This window comes from Lepidochelys kempii, chromosome 1 (genome assembly GCF_965140265.1).
Source record: "Lepidochelys kempii isolate rLepKem1 chromosome 1, rLepKem1.hap2, whole genome shotgun sequence".
NCBI classification, from domain to species: Eukaryota; Metazoa; Chordata; order Testudines; family Cheloniidae; genus Lepidochelys; species Lepidochelys kempii.
This window is the reverse complement of record NC_133256.1, coordinates 279,831,237-279,853,014: the sequence shown is the minus strand read 5'-3', so window position 1 is coordinate 279,853,014 and position 21,778 is coordinate 279,831,237. Positions and strand designations below refer to the sequence as shown.

At 42.6% G+C, this 21,778-nt stretch overlaps 1 protein-coding gene across 1 annotated transcript in view; it reads left to right on the top strand.

The window, feature by feature from the left end:
- NAV3 (neuron navigator 3) overlaps positions 1-20,034 on the top strand; it is a 415,305-nt gene extending 395,271 nt beyond the window's left edge. Inside the window, exon 39 of the mRNA XM_073327696.1 lies at positions 19,593-20,034. Within this exon, the coding sequence (XP_073183797.1) occupies positions 19,593-19,754 (162 nt within the window). The 3' untranslated portion in view covers positions 19,755-20,034. The remainder of the gene's footprint in view (positions 1-19,592) is intronic.
- The last annotated feature ends 1,744 nt before the right edge of the window (positions 20,035-21,778 follow it).

The following is a 21,778-nucleotide window of genomic DNA, read 5'->3' as shown; positions in this document are numbered from 1 at the left end:
TTTCCCCGTGGCCAAGGACAAAGGGAAGTGCGGTGAGAGAAGGGCTGAGGCGTGTTGCAGTCTCCTGCTTAGCAGATCCATAACAAGGTGTGTGGCTCTTCAGGCTCTGTTATTTAGGGAATGCTTTTGAAGAAAGAGTCTGGCATCTTGTTCTGAAAATGGACAAGTAGGCCTCATTCTGATCTCTTGAAGTAATTTGCTCCACAGTTGGGGCACCTCTCCTGACAACATTTTTCCGCAGCGCCCAAGAGTTTCAATAGTAAAAATATAGAGGAAGAAGAGAGTGATTTTAATAAGTTGACTTTGGCCTTTAAGACCATTCGCCTACATATCTTTACAGAATATCCAGCATGTCTCAATGAGGTGGAGAATTCCTCTGGGACAGATTCAAACATGATTGGAGGAACATACATGTCGCAGTCTTGAGAACAATTGGTTCAGTCACACCATCTTTTTTAAAAAAACTGTCCACTATGGAAACCTGTGACAGCATTTACAGGAAAATTATCTCCTGGACTCACAAAGTAGTCAAAATTCTTCTATAGAAAATTGAATCTCTGGTTATTGATTTTCCAGCTGAGAAAATTTCAAGGGGAATAAGTTACTCTGAAATAAAGTTACAAGCTTTGCCTTGGCTTCAGCGCTCTTTTGTGAAAAAAATTACTTGAGGGCTCTAAATCAGCTTCCCTAGTGATATCTTAGGCTTCACGCACTCTCTAGGATGATGACCTAGTTGAGATGTTTGGCCTACTTCAGAAACAGAACTATAATAATCCTGGCAGACGTTTTTAAGTCTAAATGGTCTATATGGCTGTTGACATCTAGTGGTTATGTTACAGATGGTAAGGCTTGATATATTTGGCTTTTATTAGAATTCCTTGGGATGTATCATTCTATTGGATGCTGAAAACTTTCTCTAAAAACAATCCTTCTCCCTTCCATTTAAAAAAAACCCTTTCATTGTATTATAATGTACACAGCCAATGCTGTATACTGAAAAGCTGCAGGCACTTTTGATCATGGATAACTTTAATCTCATTTAAGGAAGTGAACATGTTTTAACAATCTCATTCTGTTTGGAAGTTATCTAATACTGAAGTTGTTAATCAAAGTTTAGAGCTTGACACTGTGTGACCTTGGCAACTACCTTGGGCCCATTCCAGCACTGTGTTAAGATTGCATTAGAAAACCTTCAAATGCAGGCTGCTTTTGACTGACACTGATGGGGTCAAGGTACTCTAAGGTGCTTCTTGTGAACTGGAGACTTGTTAACAGGACATTGGGGGAAAATAAACAAGTGAGCCCTAAAAAGCTGATGTGACTTGCTAGTGTCACAATCTCACTGTTGTTTGGCACAGAAAACAAAAGTTATTTAAATTGTAGCTGACTCCCATTTCTAGGTAAAGAAAATCACAGATCAGTTTCTCCTAGGTCCCCTTTGTAGAAAAACTTGCTCTTGGATTACCATGGTAGGGCTACATTTTTCTAGCTTCTCTTTACTTTCACCTTCTTAGAGGACTGATGGCTTTTTATACAATGATGTACTGGCAGGGTACGCGGTCTCCTTTTTGTGCTGCTGCTAGTGTGCCTCTTCTTCAGGGAGTCCATTAATCATTCTTGATGAGTTTTACTGTGTACCTGCCGCACACTGTCTTTCTAATGACATTTTTACTACTAACGTTGCTGCGTGTTTTTGTTCCTAAACCAGTTTTATATTGTACAGTATTATTGTCTTGTTTTTGAAGCAGGTATTGGTGCAAAGTCAACAGGGTGAAAACTAGTTGGGGATGGGTCCTGGAGCAGCCTTTGAACCTTTGAGATGGGTTTTGAAAAACAGCAGCCAGCATGAAGAAGGTGTTACTTGTGTGGCTAGCTGCTGTTCCTAGCTCTGATGGAAGAGAGAGATGGCTATAATAGGCACCGCAGTAAGTAATATAGACCCAGTGTGAGTCAGCTTAGACGGTTAAGTAGCTTGTCAGACATTTTTGATAGCGTGAGCACGGCCACTCACAGACTCTCCAAAGTCTACGCAATTCTTATTAATCTCTTTGCAGAGTAAAGGGGACAAATACCAATTTGCACATACATACTCTAGTTTGCATAATGGGTGTGGTTTGGACATAACAAGATTAATGGCCTTGCAGACTCTGTCTGATGTCTCTGTTTGTGTTTAGTGAACTGACACATGTTGGGTTTGGAAGATTTTCATGCCAGGTAGAAGACATTCTAAAAGAGCGTGGCTCATCTGGTTGGTTGCAAGCTAGAAGTTGGTTATGAGGGGCACCTCTTGGGTCATCCCCCTCCCCCACCCATACACACCAGCTCAGAAAGGGGCAAAATATCTAGGCTAGTAGGACCACAGGGAGACCCTGGGGAAAGGAGGGAAGGAGTAGCTTGTTCCATGCCTGTTGCTGTGGCTGCAGCATATATTTTTTCTCCACACCCGCCATCTCCGTCCCCTCCAATTCCTTATGCAGCTGCTAAATCTTCATCTTCCTCCTACCTGCAGGGTGCTCAGCTGAAGAGCAGAGGAAGCAGTGCTTCCAGGAGTTGTGGTGCCAAACTGTTTTCTTATGTACACTCCTGATTTTCCAACCCCAAAGAATTTGTAAACGGCATGTACTGTAAACATAGAACATGTATGGTATAGTGACCTTAAGATTTCTAAATGACTATATTGTTTAATGCTAAGGAAAAGAATACCACAACCCTGGAAAATTCAGCAGCATTTTTAATGACTCATTTTTTTAATCAATACCCGAGCCTTCTTTCCACTATACCCTCCGATTGCCATGCTTTACAAAGAGATAATAGTAAATGTCATGTCTAGAAAAAGCAAGCAGCGTTGCTGCTACAAATCAATGGGAAGCATTATTCTGCTAAGCGTGACAGATATAAGTGACACAAATGCCATCTTCCCTGGAAATCACTGTTACAATATCTGATCCAAAAATGGATGCCGGGGCGTGCTGCATTCAGCCTTGGTCACTGTGGATTCTAGCTGGCAGCAGAAATGCTTGCCGATATTAGGAACTGAATTTGATTGGAGTACCACTTAGAAATGTACAATGTGTCCTGCTTGTTGTTGGTACAGTGATTTTTTGGGGAGGAGGCATCATAGAGCCATTTCCTTAGGAAAGTGAATTCCTGCCATATTTGAACAGGCTTGCATTCCTCTTTAATCATCATAGACATTCCGGTTTAGAAATAAAATAGCTCAAATCCTCTCATATCTAGCATAATTCTAAAACCCCCAGAATCATAGCAGGGGGTTTTCTTTATTGACAGATGGAGTTTACCTCCAAGGAGAGAGAATCACCAAGAATGGGATTCTTTGTCTTTCTGCTGTTTTCTAATCTCTGCAAAGATGACAGTCTTCGTGGTTAGTCTGCAATGTTCTTCTGGGAAGTAGGCAGAAGTCTGTAAATTTAAACAGCAAGATGCACAAATGTCTGGCTTGATCAAAACCACAGTCTGGCACTAGCCTTGCCACTGAAGTAAATGGAAGAGCCAGACTGTCACCTAGTAATCTCAGTGCCAAGCATTCATTCCATCAATGCCAGAGCAGGTGCTAAATTCAGCCAGAGCTAAATTCATCCCATACCCTGAAAGTCAGGACATTTGAATATTAAAGTTGCATTCCCCACCTTAACTTTACTTCCTTGCACTTTATGCAACCGTCTATAGTAAGGAGGGAAATATATGTGTCTAGAGTCCTGATCCAAAGCCCACTGCAGCCTTATGAGCGGTTACTCCCTTGTGTAGGCATGTTCCATTGGCCACAACTGTTCCCTATGCTAGGCACACAAAGGTACAGACTCCCAGGTCCAGCCCCTCAAAGGTATAGAGGCTACCATTTAAGCACCACTGAGATTTTCAGAAAGTGCTGCTTTGCTGCCACGTAACCTTGTAGGTGCCCAAGTCCCTGCGGGTCAGCATTGGCAAAGCCTTGCTGCCACCCCACAGCCAATGAGCTGCTCAGAGCAATAGCTCAAAGCCCCCGTGGCCCAAAGCTGGATTCTCAAATTGGGAAGCAAGGGCTGATCCTGCAGGCGTGCTCTGGGCATGCCAAACACCTCATAGCTATCAGCCGCAGCAGGAGGGCCAGATGCAGGCCACTGGTGGGTGTGGTGGTGTGGAGCATCTGATCAAAGACAGCAGGGGGCACAGGGTGATGTAGCGTGAGTGTGGGAGAGGTATCAAGGGTGAGCAGGAGACCCGCAGAAAGAGAGACTGTTTTGGCTGAAAAGCTTAGGTAGCTTAGGGCTACCTAAGCAGCTGGCCAGGTTTAGGTATCCAACAGCTTCTCTACTCACTGAGTTACTGTGCAGGGTGTGAATCTTCAGCACACCAGCTTGCTGCACAGTAGCTCACGGTGCGGACACAGCTGCAGCACAGTGCAAATCCTGCTGGGCAGCTCGGTAGCCAATGGGGCCAGTCGCTGTACTGTTAAGCCACACTCTAGGACTTGCACTGCTCTGTAGCAGTTCGCACACAGTGAGTTACTGCATGGCAAACTGGCGCACTGCCCTGACTTGCCACACAGAGGCTTGCCGTGTAGACACACCCTAACTTCAGGAAAAGGTTTTGCAACTGAGGATTGTGAGTGGAGGGAGCGACCTATCTCTGGCTTACCAGCCAGCACACCAGCTCAGCCAATTAGGTGCCTAAGCACCTCTCTTCTCTCCACCAGTTCATTTCTGGAGAACTTAGGTAGCTCCCTGCTCAGCTTGCTGGTTTCTAAGGATCTGTTAGGTGCCCAACTCTCCCCTCGCATTGCATGGGGAGCCTGGATGCCTGACTGCAGGCTGGGGATTCCACCTGCCTATGGGTTGGGTGTTGCAACACTGAGGGGAGCAATGCCTAGATACCTGTGAGGTGCTAGGCCTCAGCACCTTGCAGTAACCCTGGGGTACCTGGCTGGCTGTTGCTTATTGGTCAGGTTTGCCTCTTTGACTCACACTAGGCCAGGTCCTCTTCACCCACTTCCCTCTCACTACTCAGCCTGCTGCCCTTCTAGAATCACCCCACCTGAGCTTTTCCTAGAAGGGCAGCAGGCTGAGCAGTGAGAAGGAAGTGGGTGAAGAGGAGCTGGCCTAGCATGAGCCAGATATTTATGCCACATTTCCTAACCCTCTTCTTCTCTATGACTGCCCACCCGTTCATCCTGAGTTTGCTCGTTCACCACTGATCATTCCCAAGTGTCATGAGTGAAGGGATTGATGTCTGAAAATTAACACATTCGAATAATACAAAATAATACATATATTCAGGGGGGCTGGAGGGGGACTATATTTGCTGGGGCCATTGGAACTTCCCAACTTTTGTGCACTTAAAAATGTAAATGGTAACGCTGTGGAACTGTAGGTTTTGCATTTAATTTTATTCTTACAGAGGCCTGCAATGGAACACTCTATATGAACCCCACTGAGTCTTGGGGATATTCAAATTTTGAATCCAAATGTCTCTGCCGCTTTCTATAATGGCTTGAACTATGACACAGAATCCAAAAGCCCACAAACATAGGGGAAGCTTGGCTTGACATTTGGTGAGAACCCCGTGAGTCAGCTTTCTATTTATATTATGAGCCCCAGTGTTATTAGTTTTTAAATTTAGAGCTGTTAACAGACTTTTCTGCCTTCTTTTTCTGCTTTTTGAAGACAGCTTCTGTTTCACTGCAGCTGAAAGATAATAAGGACCCCAGGCAATGCAGCTCTTGCTGACCTATTTCTTTAAGTGTAGAATTGGCAACAGTTCGGGTTCTGGGACTGGAAAACATTCTTTTAAAAAAATCTTCTGAAAGATCACACTGTTCCACATACAGTGTGTTTTGCATATTTGTCTGCTCACAGACTAGTTCTATTGACATGGTTTGTGCCTGTAGGAACCAAAAGCACTTAGCAGAGTGGGTTGGTGTCTGTTATGAACATAGGGATAAGTAAAGTGGGATTTGGGAATACATTAAATGGTTGAATATATAGACTGTTTCAGTGGAAAGAGCAAAATTGCATGATCACCTTCCAGCTCTGAAGAATGTTCTTGTGGCGTGTTACCCAATGTATGCTACCCATAATTAGCGGGGCAATTTCATTTAGTTTGTTTGACCTCTCTTCAGGAGAGGTATTGGCTCTCCTGCTTGAACTAGTGGAGCTCATTTAATCTGACCTCATGTTATTAATGTGACCAGGCTTCCTCTCTCCTATGAGGATTCAGCCTGGCCATAATTCCATAAAGCTACAGGCCAAAACCTTGCCTCTGATAAGGCTGGTCTGCATTGGCAGAGCAACTAAACCCAGATAGAATTGCTCTGATATAACTGCCCTAGTGTGAGGAATCCCTTAACTCCTCTATGCTATCCTCTTCTTGCCCCGGCACACAGGGCATGTAGAAGGTCGGAAAAGGCATGGCTAGCGTGTACTGCCCTTTGGCACTCTCACACCATCATAATAGTCCCTTCAGGCTACGTACAAGCCAGTAGTGGTTAAAGCATCCCTGAGTGTACTCCATCTTCAGAGACCAACCCACCCATTGCAGCAGTGGGAACTGGATGAGTGCAAATCTGGCTTTGAGATATATCTTTGCCTTTTCTCCGGTGCACTTTAGCGGGGTTCTGGCACAGCTGAGCCTCTAGGCTTTTGTTTGCAAAAGCGCTATTATACTCCATTTCAATGTGACTAAATACCACTAGTTCCTCCAAGACCTATTATGTAAAAGCATCCCAATGTCATGTGTCCAACAGAAGTTCACTCTTGCACTTTAAATGTATTGTTGAGTGGTTTACTCCAGATAGTGCAGCACACAGATATTTAGGGTATAAACACTGCAATGGCCCTTCCACCACAAACTGAGTGTAAATACCTCAAAAAAATGGTTCCAACTCAACTCACTTTCTTTTCATAGAATCATAGAATATCAGGGTTGGAAGGGACCTCAGGAGGTCATCTAGTCCAACCCCCTGCTCAAAGCAGGACCAATCCCCAATTAAATCATCCCAGCCAGGGCTTTGTCAAGCCTGACCTTAAAAACTTCAAAGGAAGGAGATTCCACCACCTCCCTAGGTAACGCATTCCAGTGTTTCACCACCCTCCTAGTGAAAAAGTTTTTCCTAATATCCAACCTAAACCTCCCCCACTGCAACTTGAGACCATTGCCTCTTGCTGTCATCTGCCACCACTGAGAACAGTCTAGATCCATCCTCTTTGAAACCCCCTTTCAGGTAGTTGAAAGCAGCTATCAAATTCCCCCTCATTCTTCTCTTCCGCAGACTAAACATCCCAGTTCCCTCAGCCTCTCCTCATAAGTCATGTGTTCCAGTCCCCTAATGATTTTTGTTGTCCTCCGCTGGACACTTTCTAATTTTTCCACATCCTTCTTGTAGTTTGGGGCCCAAAACTGGACACAGTACTCCAGATGAGGCCTCACCAATGTTGAATAGAGGGGAACGATCACGTCTCTCGATCTGCTGGCAATGCCCCTACTTATACATCCCAAAATGCCATTGGCCTTCTTGGCAACAAAGGCACACTGTTGACTCATATCCAGCTTCTCTACCACTGTAACCCCTAGTCCTTTTCTGCAGAACTGCTGCCTAGCCATTTTGTTGATTCAGGCCTCGAATGAGCCAGGAACTGAAGCATGTGCCTACATTTAAGCACCTGAATAGTCCCATTGATGTCAGTGGCACCTCCTGTGTGTTAAAAGTTGGGCCTGTGCCCCACCACCTTGCTGAATCAGTGTTCCACTGAAATTCTTACAGATGATGTCTGGCAGACCACACATGTCTTAGATATAACATGAGACAGCATGGTGGTCCTGCAGTGTGAATGCCACACACACACACACATAGCAAAATTGCTAATTATGTCCTATGCAACAAAATATAAGCAGCCACTATGGTTCAACTTTTATTATTTGGCATGTATTCTTCACGCTAAAACATGGATGGCAATGGCAATTGCACAAAATCACTATATTACCAGAGTAAAAATACTGGTGCTCCTCTGAAAGAATAAATAAGATTAGGAACCAGCAGTGCTATAATTCCATTCAGAGGTGTTAGATGTTGTGATATGTGCATGGCTCTGAGTGCTGCCCTTTGAAGAGCTTTTCTTTGTCAGCAAGTCCTGTCATGTTCTTGGAAACCCTATTAAGATTTCTGGGAAGCCCAAGAAATGTATTTGCTTAGAGCAGAACAACACAGAGGCTTATTATGGCAAAATGTTTCCCGTGCTATGGCATCCAAGATTGGGCCACAAGATTATAATTGGATTAAAATCAGGAAATAAATTATCGTACTGAAGGGGAAATAATTCAGTTCTTCTTGTTAAAATAAAATAACTAGTGTGCTAAATATAGGCAGGGAAATGTTCAGTGTTTACTAGATAAGTCTGCCAGATGGTAGGCTGGCCCTTTCGGAGATTTGGGCTCTTCCCCACATGTGCCTTGTCATCCAGTCGCAGGTTGCGGTTTGGGTCAGGTGACCAGGTAGAACAAGGGAGGGGGCTTCCTATAAGAAAGAGCAAGCTCCCTCAGAGAAAACAAGACCAGGGGCTAGGGCAGGGCTTTTCAGGACTCCGGGGAGCTGAGAGAGTTAGGGCATGAAGCTCTGATGCAATGGTATCTGGTGATCTGGGGCAGAGAGGTACAGAGAAGAGGTACTCGACACCAGCTGGAGAGACCTGCTGTGGGGGCAGGAGCAGAAGCGTTAAGGGGAAGAATAGCATTGAGAGGCAAGAGGCTTGAGGAAACACTAGGCAGCAAGACCTGGGTTTTGGAAATAAAACTGTTGAGCTCAGTCCTGAGCTGTAGAAGCTATAGAAGTGGTGGAGCAGGGCCTTGTTTTTGAACTATGATAGCTTAATAAGTCAGATTCCAAGGAGGGGTGTTTATTGACTTGCAAGCAATGGGGAGTAACTTTATTAGGAAGCCCCAAAAGGTGAAACAGAAGGATTCAGCCTCAGATTGGGTAAAACCTTGTTAGTCTTACCTAAAATTATAATCAGAATAGCCTTGTAACACTGTCCTCTGTTGCACAAATGGATGAGTCCTGTATGATTGTGTAGGCTCATGTAGATTCATTCTCATTGATGGAAATTAGAATGCAGGACCAAAAATTGCATAGCACATATATTTAATGACATTTTAAGCCATCCATTGTGTGTCTTGGGAATGTATTAATTGTTAAATCAGATTAATTATATAACCCCCTTAAATCCACTAGGAATTTAATCATAGGTGTTTGCCAGATGTTGCATCTCTCTGGGGCCAGATTCTAGTTTATTTGCTGTAATCTGCTTCTTGTCTTGTGATGCTTCTCAGATGCTGCATCATACCATATAGGCTCCGTGTTGGTTTTACATACAGTATATTCTATCATTAGAAAAAGCACTTAAATGGCTTTTAATGTGGGAGCCCAATATTCGCTTGTTCGTTTTTACCCCACAGGCCACTCTGGGATTTAGAGTAAGTATACAGTAATTTCTGAGTTTGCCAAACTCAATTTAATATTTATAGCCTCTGTAGTACAATACTGTATTTAACAGGAGAGAAAAAATGAAGATCTGAATTATGCTAATACAGTGTTCCCTCCCTTCAGTATTCTTGTTCAATATAGACAGAATTTTGACTGGAATAGATGAACTTGCCCATCATCAATTCAAACCCAAATCTGAAGAAGAGTCTGAGCCTTTAAAATAGCTTCCCCCTCTATGGACAATGATAAGCTATTTTCAATTTACTGTTATATCCACATAAACAATGGACGGTTCAGGGAGACAAGAAGGGCCTAAGTCCACCAATTTTTTACTCACCAATGGTATGTGGGTATGCCCACCTGATGCTAATGAATGACTTGTTTCCATAATTTAATATTCCAGAAAAAGTTGAAATGAACAAGTTCTCTGAGAATATACCATAGAGGGCGGGATTTGTCTGCCACCTCATATCTGGCAACCAGTTAACCCTGAGCACATGAGCAAGAATCCAATCTGTCTATAACCTAAAACTCTGAGTCATTCAAATTGTATCTGTTCATTTGACTCCTTGATTATTTGCTATATTTATGGTATAAAAGGAAGATTCTGAGTAGCCAGCAAGCTATCCAGTGCAACAATAGGAGCCAAGCTGTCCCCCACTTCACCTGAATGTAATAAATAAACTAAATAAATGTATAGCTTTCACAGCATGTGGAGATCCTGGTACAGTATAACCTCCTCCCCTGCCCCATGTAATTGCTACCTTAACTCTTCAACCCTAAGAGTCATAACATGTGAGACACATTTTGTGTGTAGTGCTGTAGCAGTCAGGGATGAAGGAGGCTAATATATTCTGAAAGCATATAGTATTGGCTGATACTACACAATTACTGTTCCAGATTAGCAGACGCTAATCCTCATGCACAGCAGTCTATTACATGATTTTAAAGAATTATGATACACATTAATTAAACATACTCTCCTGGATATGCACCAATACAATGCTGAATCTTGTTTGGCCGGCAGGTTGTTTCCTATTCTAATGTACTTCTGATGCTTTGTCCTTAGTAATAGTCTTTTCCAAAAGGACTAATAAGACCTGTCACATTAAAAATGAACAAAATACATTGAAAACAGCAGGGTGTTCTCAGGGTAACCAAAGTACTACGATGATATAATCCAATTCCCAAAGCACATGATCCATAATGATAGGGAACAACTGTTCATGTTGTCATGGCAACAGGAAATCTTAGGTTTAAAGTGTGTAGGGTTGCATATTCATAATTTAAAAGGATGATCCTAAGCATGCAGATAGTGCTCAGATTGCAACTACAGCACCTAAAACCAGTACCAAATGGCTGGCATATTTTTTTTAGCCTGCACACCTTTTCATTATTATTTGAAATGCCATTTCTTTTTCTTAAAAGGGTTTGCCTACCTTTCTTTTTATAATTTTCTTTTTAATCTGGTTTTATGGTATTTTCTAACCTACGCACATCTTTTTGGTACATGACTGGGGAGTTTTGTTCAGCTGTTCTGGAATATCAGATTATGGGCAGTTATTTTTAAATGAAATATGCTTTTATCTTTCTTAAGGCTTGATTGATTGATTTTTGAACTTCTCCGCTTACTGTTGTGCTGGAAGTGTAAGAGTTAATAAACGAGGTCTTGTAATCCAAGAAACCAAAGCAATAGCATATCACTGCTATCTGGCTGGTTCAGCAGTATCTTTACATAGTGAAAGAATCTCTGTAAACAATAACAGAAAACAATAATCATGGTTATTGTCATGGTTGTCGCCTACTGAAATGTCCTTGATGTCCTGAGTACTGTAGCATTGTGCTGATAGCTGTATTATTTTCTGAAGCCAGGTAGATGGATTCACATAAAGGAGGAGAAAAGAAAGATTTTGATATTTTTCTCTGCCAAAAGTTAACCTGTTGGTGATGGAAATTGGGATTTCCCAAAGTACCTTATTAATGGTAAATGCAATCAGCCCGATATTAGTAACTCTGAACCAAACAGCACCAAAAAGTTCACAATATGCAAACTATAGTATAAGTAACATCTTGGGTGAAATCTTGCCTTGACTGAAGTTAATGGCAAAATTCTCATTGTCTTTAGTGGGGACAAGGATTTTAAAATAAGATGTCCTGATCTTAGCTGTATACTGAGTGAAGGAAGACATATAATAAATCACGTGGTGTCCTTTCTCGATCTAAGACACAAGACTGCTCTACTAATCGCACAGCATGAGGGAGCAAACTCTCCATGCTGCTATGTAGGGGCAATGGCTGCATTTCTCCATCTTGATAACTTATTTCACAACTTTGCAATTAATTGTTTAATTGAATTAGCACCTGACCTTCGGGATGGTTTTCCAAACCAAGATTCACATAAGAATGGTCCAGTCTCCTTGCCAACTGGTTTACTAGAGAACTCTGCAGTTTTCAATTTAAAAATACTAAGTATCACTAAAAATAATTCCTGAAATATTCCAAAATGATTAAAGCAATGATGGAATGGAGGGGAGCAGGCAAGACATCACTCTGTAAGCTGTAATGACATCCGTGCATTGAAGAACACTGGTGTTGCAAAAAGGCTCAGTTTGTTTAGCAGTTCACTGTTCTGCATTATATTTAGAACTAACCCCCTAGATTCAACACAGCAGTGTTTGGTGCATCTGGGCAGGCATAGGCAGCTGTACACAACCTATCTTGTGCCCTGATCCTGAGGGCTTGCCAGAGAACAAACCAGCCCTTGGCACAAGTTAGAGAATCCTCAGGACTTCTCTAACTTGTGTGGGCATACAGCAGCTCCCAAGGAGCCACTATGCCAGCCATGGTTTCTGGAGTGCATCACATTCCTTCCTGCCACCAAAATGCCCCTTCACTACCCTGGAACTCTCTGTGCAAGAGAGGAGGAGTGGGGTGTGTGTGTGGAGGGGGTAGGTAGCCAATCTATGCCTAACAAGGATTTTCCTGAGGGAATCCCAGCTGCTCCCATAAGGCAGATGTAAGTCCTATTTGTGCCACTATAGTGGCACAAATGGGACTTTATTAGTAACCAATTAATTAGTTGAGAAACTTAACAGTAACAAGTCACTGGGACCAGATGGCATTCACCCAAGAGTTCTGAAAGAACTCAAATGTGAAATTGCGGAACTATTAACTATGGTTTGTAACCTGTCCTTTAAATCAGCTACTGTACCCAATGACTGGAAGATAGCTAATGTAACGCCAATATTTAAGAAGGGCTCTAGAGGTGATCCTGGCAATTACAGACCAGTAAGTCTAACGTCAGTACCGGGCAAATTAGTTGAAACAATAGTAAAGAATAAAATTGTCAGACACATAGAAGAGCATAAATTGTTGCGCAAAAGTCAACATGGTTTCTGTAAAGGGACATCATGTCTTACTAATCTATTAGAGTTCTTTGAGGGGGTCAACAAACTTGTGGACAAGGGGGATCCAGTAGACATAGTGTACTTAGCTTTCCAGAAAGCCTTTCACAAACACTCTTACATAAATGAAGTTGTCATGGGATAAGAGGGAAGATCCTTTCATGTACTGAGAACTGGTTAAAAGACAGGGAATAAAGGGTAGGAATAAATGGTAAATTTTCAGAATGGAGAGGGGTAACTAGTGGTGTTCCCCAAGGGTCAGTCTTAGCACCAATCCTATTCAACTTATTTATAAATGATCTGGAGAAAGGAGTAAACAGTGAGGTGGCAAAATTTGCAGATGATACTAAACTGCTCAAGACAGTCAAGACCAAAGCAGACTGCGAAGAACTTCAAAAAGATCTCACAAAACTAAGTGATTGGGCAACAAAATGGCAAATGAAATTTAATGTGGATAAATGTAAAGTAATACACATTGGAAAAAATAACCCCAACTATACATACAATATGATGGGGGCTAATTTAGCTACAACTAATCAGGAGAAAGATCTTGGAATCATCGTGGATAGTTCTCTGAAGACGTCCACGCAGTGTGCAGCGGCAGTCAAAAAAGCAAACGGGATGTTAGGAATCATTAAAAAAGGGATAGAGAATAAGACGGAGAATATCTTATTGCCCTTATATAAATCCATGGTACGCCCACATCTTGAATACTGCATACAGCTGTGGTCTCCTCATCTCAAAAAAGACATACTGGCATTAGAAAAGGTTCAGAAAAGGGCAACTAAAATGATTTGGGGTTTGCAAAGGGTTCCATATGAGGAGAGGCTAGGACTTTTCAGCTTGGAAAAGTGGAGACTAAGTGGGGGATATGATACAGATATATAAAATCATGAGTGGTGTGGAGAAAGTGAATAAGGAAAAGTTATTTACTTGTTCCCATAATATAAGAACTAGGGGCCACCAAATGAAATTAATGGGTAGCTGGTTTAAAACAAATAAAAAGAAGTTCTTCTTCACTCAGTGCACAGTCAACCTGTGGAACTCCTTGCCTCAGGAGGTTGTGAAGGCTAGGACTATAAGAGGGTTGAAAAGAGAACTGGATACATTCATGGAGGTTAAGTCCATTCATGGCTATTAGCCAGGATGGGTAAGGAATGGTGTCCCTAGCCTCTGTTTGTCAGGATGGCAGGAGAGAGATCACTAGATCATTACCTGTTAAGTTCACTCTCTCTGGAGCACCTGGCATTGGCCACTGTTGGTAGACAGGATACTGGGCTGGATGGACCTTTGGTCTGACCCAGTGTGGCTGTTCCTATGTTCTTAACCAAGAATCTAGCCCCCACTCTCTTTCTTTTAGGGCAGGGCAGGGAACTTTATAATGATCTTGATGGATGCTTGAAATAGAGGTGCTGCCTTCAACCTGTATTTCAGTGGTTTTCAAACTTTTTGTACTGTTGACCCTTTCACACAGCAAGCCTCTGAGTGTGACCCCCCCCCTTAAAATTAAAAACGAGGGGTTAATTTAACTTAATTAGGGCTTGGGGCTGTCAGTCCTATGGAGCTCACAACCCTATGTAACCACCTTGTGACCCCTCTGAGGGGGTCACAACCACTATTCCCTGTAAGCTGTGTGCACGCGCACGCAGATCCTAAACCCCGCACACATGGTGAAACACCGCGTGCACAAAAATTTGCACAGAAGCACAATTAGCACAGAACAAATTTTTTGCCCACACGGCCTGTCAAAAGTTTGCACAGAAGAATTCTTTTGCCCACATGGCCTGTCAAAAATTAGAGGGAACATTGGTCACGACCCCCAGTTTGAGAACGACTGCGTGTTTATTTTTACCCCTTTGCTTGTCCTCTATTACTGCTGCAAGATTTCAAGGCTATGTGAACCAAGCCCTGAGCTGCCTGTCTGTTCTGTTTCTTCAAAGCCCCATGTCTCAGTTCTGCACAAGGACAGAACCCTTGAAATCGATGTGGTGTGACCGCAGCATCTGAGTAGTGAGTATCACAAAGAAAGTGGGGATGTGCTGGTGGGAGAGAATTCATCGGTTTAAAATGTCAAAGCTAAAAATACTGCTCCCCAGGATTTCCAGGGCTGTTTGAACCCAGCTGTGAGCTGTCTGCTTGTTCCTCTTCAGGCACTTCATCTTCAAAGAGCTACGGCCTGTTCAGAATCGAGATTTTTTCAAATCTGGGTTCACATGCTCCCTAAAACTGTTTGTCTAAAAATTCAGATTTTTAAAAACAATCCAACTATGCATTAACAAGTATCAGAGAGGTAGCCAGGTTAGTCTGGATCTGTAAAAGCGGCAAAGAGTCCTGTGGCAACTTGTAGACTAACAGACGTATTGGAGCATAAGCTTTCGTGGGTCACCCACGAAAGCTTATGCTCCAATACGTCTGTTAGTCTACAAGTTGCCACAGGACTCTTTGCCTATTTATTAACACACTCTGGTGTGTGCATTTGTCAGCCTACACATTCACTTTGGAGGTATGCCGAAGGCATGAGATGTGACAAGTCTGCTGCGTGTAGACAGAACCTGATACAAAGCCCACTGAAGTCTTGGTACTCCTTCCATTGACTTCAGTGGACTATGGATCATGGCCTTGATGAGTGAGGAATGCATTGTGTTATTGCGTACATTTTATAGCTCTCCAATTATCATAATTTGATTACAACAATTAATATTCATGTCCTAAAAATGGTAGTGGCAATTTTGCAAACAGAGTGGTTTTCAAAGAACCCTATGTGCATATAAATGGTTTAATTTAAATAAATGTTATAATTATCATCTTATTTGTAACATAAATCAGGACTGGAAATGCTAGCAGAATGCCATACAATACAACATTTCTGACAGAGAAAAATCCAGGCATTTACAAACATGTAAATGGGGGAGGGGACTCAGCATGTCCCCTGGATTGTTCAACCTGTGAAATCTTCAGAGGTGCAGGGAATCAAAGACAAGAAATAAGAAAGTGAAAGGCAAGCAAACATGGCAAAATTGAAGACAGAAAGTACACTGCTGTGGCAAAAAGACAAAACTGGAATTACCATGAGAAAATGCTGAGTTTGGATCCACTCAGCTGTCAGCATTTCAGCATTTTACCGCATTATTTTTAGTAAAACACACAATACAAAGCCTTTGCCAGATGACAAAAGCCAGTCTTCCTACAGAACTATAATTCTAGACTAGCAGGGTGGAAAATAATAGCCTAGCAGCACCAGGGTGTACAGTCAGCATGTCAGCTTTCAAAAAGTAGCAAAGCACGCCAAATGTTAGCTTTGCTCCCCTGCTTCGCAACACAGATTTCTGGCAATGTGAAAATGATTCCCAGATTATCCAGGGCTCTGTCTGCAATATTTTGCTGTTTCAAAACATTGTTTTACACTGAGGATGTTAGTAAACAGCACTGTTGATGCATTCCTCTGAGATGTAGGGGAGACTTCCATTTCCTAGACCATTCTCTCGTTATCCCTTTTTCTGAGTGGACTGGGACTCTTCACCTCCTTCAGGGCCACATTACCATTTATTCATCACTGCTTATGTCACCATCCTCGATATAACACAACTGGAATTTCAGACAGGACTGGATGGGACTCCCTTCTGCATCCGCCCAGTCTGCTCCTTAAGGGCCTGATCCTGAGAAGAACTGATCATCTTCCACTTACAAGGGGCTGGAGTTTCATTTTCACTGTAGTCATGCTACCCCACTCTGGCAATGTAAAGGAGCCTTGAAGTGGAAGTCAGTATAATTACATTTTGCTTCTTTTGGATTGTTCAGTTCTCCCTTTCTTCCAAAAGCATATCTCAAACACATTCGGATAAGCTTCTAATTCCTAACTGGCAGCTGGAGTAACAGATACTGCTTAAGATGGCTACTCTACATCAATCTGTTCACTGGATCAATAATTGATTCCTCTCACCTAAGACTGTACCTTGGCCATGCCCTGTGTCTGCTCCCTCAACCTCATTAGGAATAAATGGTCAGTTTTCAGAATGGAGAGAGGTGCATAGTGGTCCCCCAGGGTCAGGACTAGGACCAGTACTGTTCAACGTATTCATAAATGATCTGGGAAAAGGGGTAAACAGTGAGGTGGCAAAATTTGCAGATGACACAATACTGCTCAAGATAGTTAAATCCAAAGCAGACTGCGAAGAGCTACAAAAGGATCTCACAAAACTGGCTGTACGGGCAACAAAATGGCAGATGAAATTCAGTGTTGATAAATACAAAGTAATGCACATTGGAAAACATAATCCCAACCATAGATATTAAATAATGGGGTCTAAATTAGCTGTTACCACTCAAGGGAGAGATCTTGGAGTCATTGTGGGTAGTTCTCTGAAAACATCCACTCAATGAGCAGTGACAGCCAAAAAAGCTAACAGAATATTGGGAATCATTAAGAAAGGGATTGATAATAAGACAGAAAATATCATATTGCCTCTATATAAATCAATGGTATGCCCACAACTTGAATACTGTGTGCAGGTGTGGTTGCCCCATCTCAAAAAAGATATATTGGAATTGGAAAAGGTTCAGAAAAAGGCAACAAAAATGATTACAGGTATGGAATGACTGCCATATGAGAAGAGATTAATAAGACTGAGACTTTTCAGATTGGAAAAGAAATGACTAAGAGGGAATATGATAGAGGTCTATAAAATCATGACTGGTGTGGAGAAAGAAAATAAGGAAGTGTAATTTACTCCCTCTCATAACACAAGAACTAGGGGTCACCAAACGAAATGAATACACAGTAGGTTTAAAACAAACAAAAGGAAGTATTTTTTTCACACAATGCACAGTTAACCTGTTTAACTCCTTGCCAGAGGATGTTATGAAGGCCAAGACTATAACAAGGTTAAAAAAAGAACTAGATATTTTCATGGAGGATAGGTCTATCAATGGCTATTTGACAGGATGGGCAGGAATGGTGTCCGTAGTCTCTGCCAGAAGCTGGGAATGGGCGACAGGGGGTGGATCACTTGATGATTACCTGTTCTGTTCATTCCCTTTGGGGCACCTGACATTGGCCACTGTTGGAAGACAGGATACTGGACTAGATGGACCTTTGGTCTGACCCAGTATGGCCGTTCTTCTGTTCCTCTTGCTCAATAAAATGTAGTGCAGATATGGAGGTTTGTTCACATTGCTCAGGACTGTGGATACTGTTCTTCACTATGCAGAAGCCACTGAAGCAAGAACTGAGGGCTCAGGTTCTTCACATTTCTTCATCAGTGCTCAGCAGCATGCAGGGGTTGGCCTAAAACAGCAGAAAAGAGCAATATATCAGGGTTCTTGTACTGTGTAGATAGACTACAAAGAATCTGTAGATTCACTGTTAGTATATGACCTGAAAAGTCAATACAAAGATTATTTATTAAAAAGTAATGAAAATCCCAAGGAAATGGATTTAGAGTATAGCACATTAGGCCTGATCCATTTTGTGTTGAAGTCAAGAGAGTCTTTCCATTGACTTCAGTGGGAGTCGGAACAGACACTTACTCTGTAGATCATTGTATTACAATATTACTCAATAATTCTATGTGTGACACTGCAAGGGAGGGAAGCAGTATCCCTATTTAATAGATAAGCATAGTAAAGTAGAGAGGTTAAGGGATTTCCACAAAATTCAGGACTTTGTAAAAGCTGTCAGGATTCTCTTTTAAATGAACCAAAGAAAGAGTCCAGAAGATAGGCATTTATTCTTAACAGGCCATCATATTTAACATTGCACACAGCTGTGTACAGATACTCATTTAGTATTGATTATTTATATTGTGATGATGCCCCAGAAAGTGCAAGGGCACTTTGAAACATCTAGAAAGAGGCCATACTGCTCTGAAGTACTGACATTATAAAAAGACACACAAAGGATTTTAGAAGGGACTCAACATCAAAGATGCCTCACTTTTTACTTTTTGTAAATCTTACTAGAAATTCTAACAAAGATGTACCTCTTTTAACTTTGCTGATGTTTAAGTCGAGTTTCACTGAGTTTTGTTTGTGTTAGGGCTGTTTTATTTTGCTTTATTTAAGATTTCCACCATGTTATGAACCCTGTTTTGTTTGTAAAGTGCTTTATGGTTTCAGAGCTGGTGCTTTTATACTACAATGGCTGCATTATAAGATCTGGGAAATTCAAAGGCAATGACAGAACAAAAGTGGAGAATGTATATGAAAATGATGATGGATAAATAATATCTATTACTTTAATAAGAACAGGAGAGCCCTTTGGAGCTTGCACAGGAAAGATGGATAGTATCAGTTTTTTAGACAGTTTCCCAGGAAGCTTTCATTATTATATATGTTCTTAGTACTTGAACTGTTGAGAAACATTTTGTAGTCTCTGGCCATTGTGATGCCTCCCCAGAGGGGAGGTTTATGTTTAAAGCACCATTATTATATGAATACATTTTACTTAGAGAGAAGGCTAACCAAAACTTTGCATACTCTTTCTTCAGGGACGTTCTGATCCAAATCTCAATTTTGTATCTTATCCTTATCACTAGTTTTATTAGGCAAGTGAGAATGGCAAAGCTTTTTTGCTTTTTTTGCTTTTTTCTTTTTCTTTTTTTTTTTCTGTTTTTGGATGAATTATTTATTTAGTAACAAGTTCCATAGCAGAAGAAATCATTGATAAGGATTGATAATTGTTATCCTCTTTCTCTTCTCCTTTGTCATTCAAAAAACAGTTGGAGAACACTTCAACCTCCTGGATACTCAATTACAGACCTAAAAGTGGCAATTCTTCAACAAAAAAAACTTCAAAAACAGACTCCAACGAGAAACTGCAAACTGGAATTAATTTGAAACTGGACACCATCAAATTAGGCCTGAATAAAGACTGGGAGTAGATGGGTCATTACACAAACTAAAAACTACTTCCCCATGCTAATTTCCCCCCCGTACTGTTACTCACACCTTCTTGTCAACTGTTTGAAATGGGCCATCCTGATTACCACTACAAAAGTGATTTTTCCTCCTGCTGATAATAGCCCTCTTTAATTGATTGTATCATTAGAGTTGGTAAGGCAACCCCCATCTTTTCATATTCTCTGCATATATCATCTATCTATCTTACTACTGTATTTTCCACTCCATGCATCTGATGAAGTCGGTTTTAGCCCACAAAAGCTTATGCCCAAATAAATTTGTTAGTCTCTAAGGTGCCACAAGGACTCCTCGTTCTTTCTGCTAAATAGTAAAAGATTTTCCACACAGTTGTAGTTCTAACTTAGCTTGACTCATGCTAGTTCAGCAGGAAGTTAATATTAATGGTGTCTTAACTGCACAGAAGGAATCTGGAAATGTAACAGCAGCATGGCATGCTCCTTTAAGGGCCTGGGGCCTGGACCAGCCAGCCTAGTTACTAAAGAGGTACACCTGAACAAAGACAGTTGATGTCCTGCAAAGAATAGTAGGAAGCGGAAAAATTGTAGCTGAGAAAGTTACAGGAGCTACAGTAAAAGGAATGAACTGCAGGGACTGCAAGAGACATTAGCCTTGGAGGAAAGACCCTGAGATCACAGACTACAGCCGCAGAGTAATTGCCTAATGTTTTCATTTTGGATTTGTTGTTTCTTGGAAAATAAATACAGCCTGGCTGAAAGAGCCTGCAAGACTGATCTGTTGTGAGATTAGCTGGAGGGCCCTGATGAGGGGTGAGATAGGATATGCCCTCAACCAACTGATAGAAAGGCTAAGGAGCATTCCTATACTGAGGCAGTGTCAGTTTCCTCCTCCACTTGTTTGGGGGCAGACCTACACTGCAAGCCTGATATGGGTGAGGGGCTGTGGAAGGCTGCTCCTAGCCAATGGTGGTGGTGGTGCTGGTGAGACCTGGGGAATGCCACCAGGGACTAGAGGAAATTAGACTCAAAAGGGACCCTGAGACCGAACTGAATTTCTGCTGGGAATGTTGAGATTGCCCAGGCTCCCATGGGGCCCTAGTGGCAAGACATGAAAAGAGACTCTGGCTGAGCCCAAGCTGAGGGCTGGCTGACTGCAAGAGGAGGAGATTCATGGTGGGGTACTGCAGGCCAGGAGGTGCCCTGAAAAGGGTGGATTGGTTACAGACAAGATTAGGCATTTTGGGAAAAGGAGTTTCTTTGATTAGCACAGGACAACAATATTATGGATAGTCTGTGTGATGGGGCATCTGTCCCACACCAGCCCTTAAGGGGTTAATAGAGCCCTGGGGAGGCTGCACAGAAGGCAGCCAATTAGAGAGGGGCTGCAAGGGGCAGCCAATCAGGGCTGGGATGGCCATATAAGAAGGGCTGCAGAGTAGAGCACCTTCAGTCATTCCCTAGGGCTGGAGGAGGGAGGTGGACTGGCTACTTTGTAGGCTGAAGGCAGCAAGCCACCCTAGACAGAGCAGTGCTGAAGGCAGGGAGTGAAAGGCAGCTCCTTGCAGGCTGCAGGGACCTGCAGGCTGAGGCCAGGGCAAAGAGAGTGCTGGGGCCACGGGGAAGTGGCCCAAGGAAATCTACTGAGTAGTCGAAGGTGATGTAGCAAGTCGCAGCCATCTATAGGGTCTGTGGGCCGAGATCGGACAGTCAGTGTCAACAAAATGTCTCGTGGTGCAATCAGATTACCCTGATGGGCTGCATGCAGCCTGTGGGCCGCAGGTTGCCCACCACTGGTCTAGAAAGAACAAGCTGGACAGTGGACTGTGATACTGTCCCCTGGAAGGAGGGAGCACAGAGTGTGGCACAGCCAGGGGGCTGTGTCCTGAAGAGGATGCTGTGGTCCCTGGAGTGACATGAGTCCTGGAGCAATAGTGACAGTGGCAGGACATCACCAGAAGAGGCGAACAGAGCTAATCCCCAGGACAGCCAGCAGGAGGCGCCACAGTGGTGAGTGAACCCTGTCACAG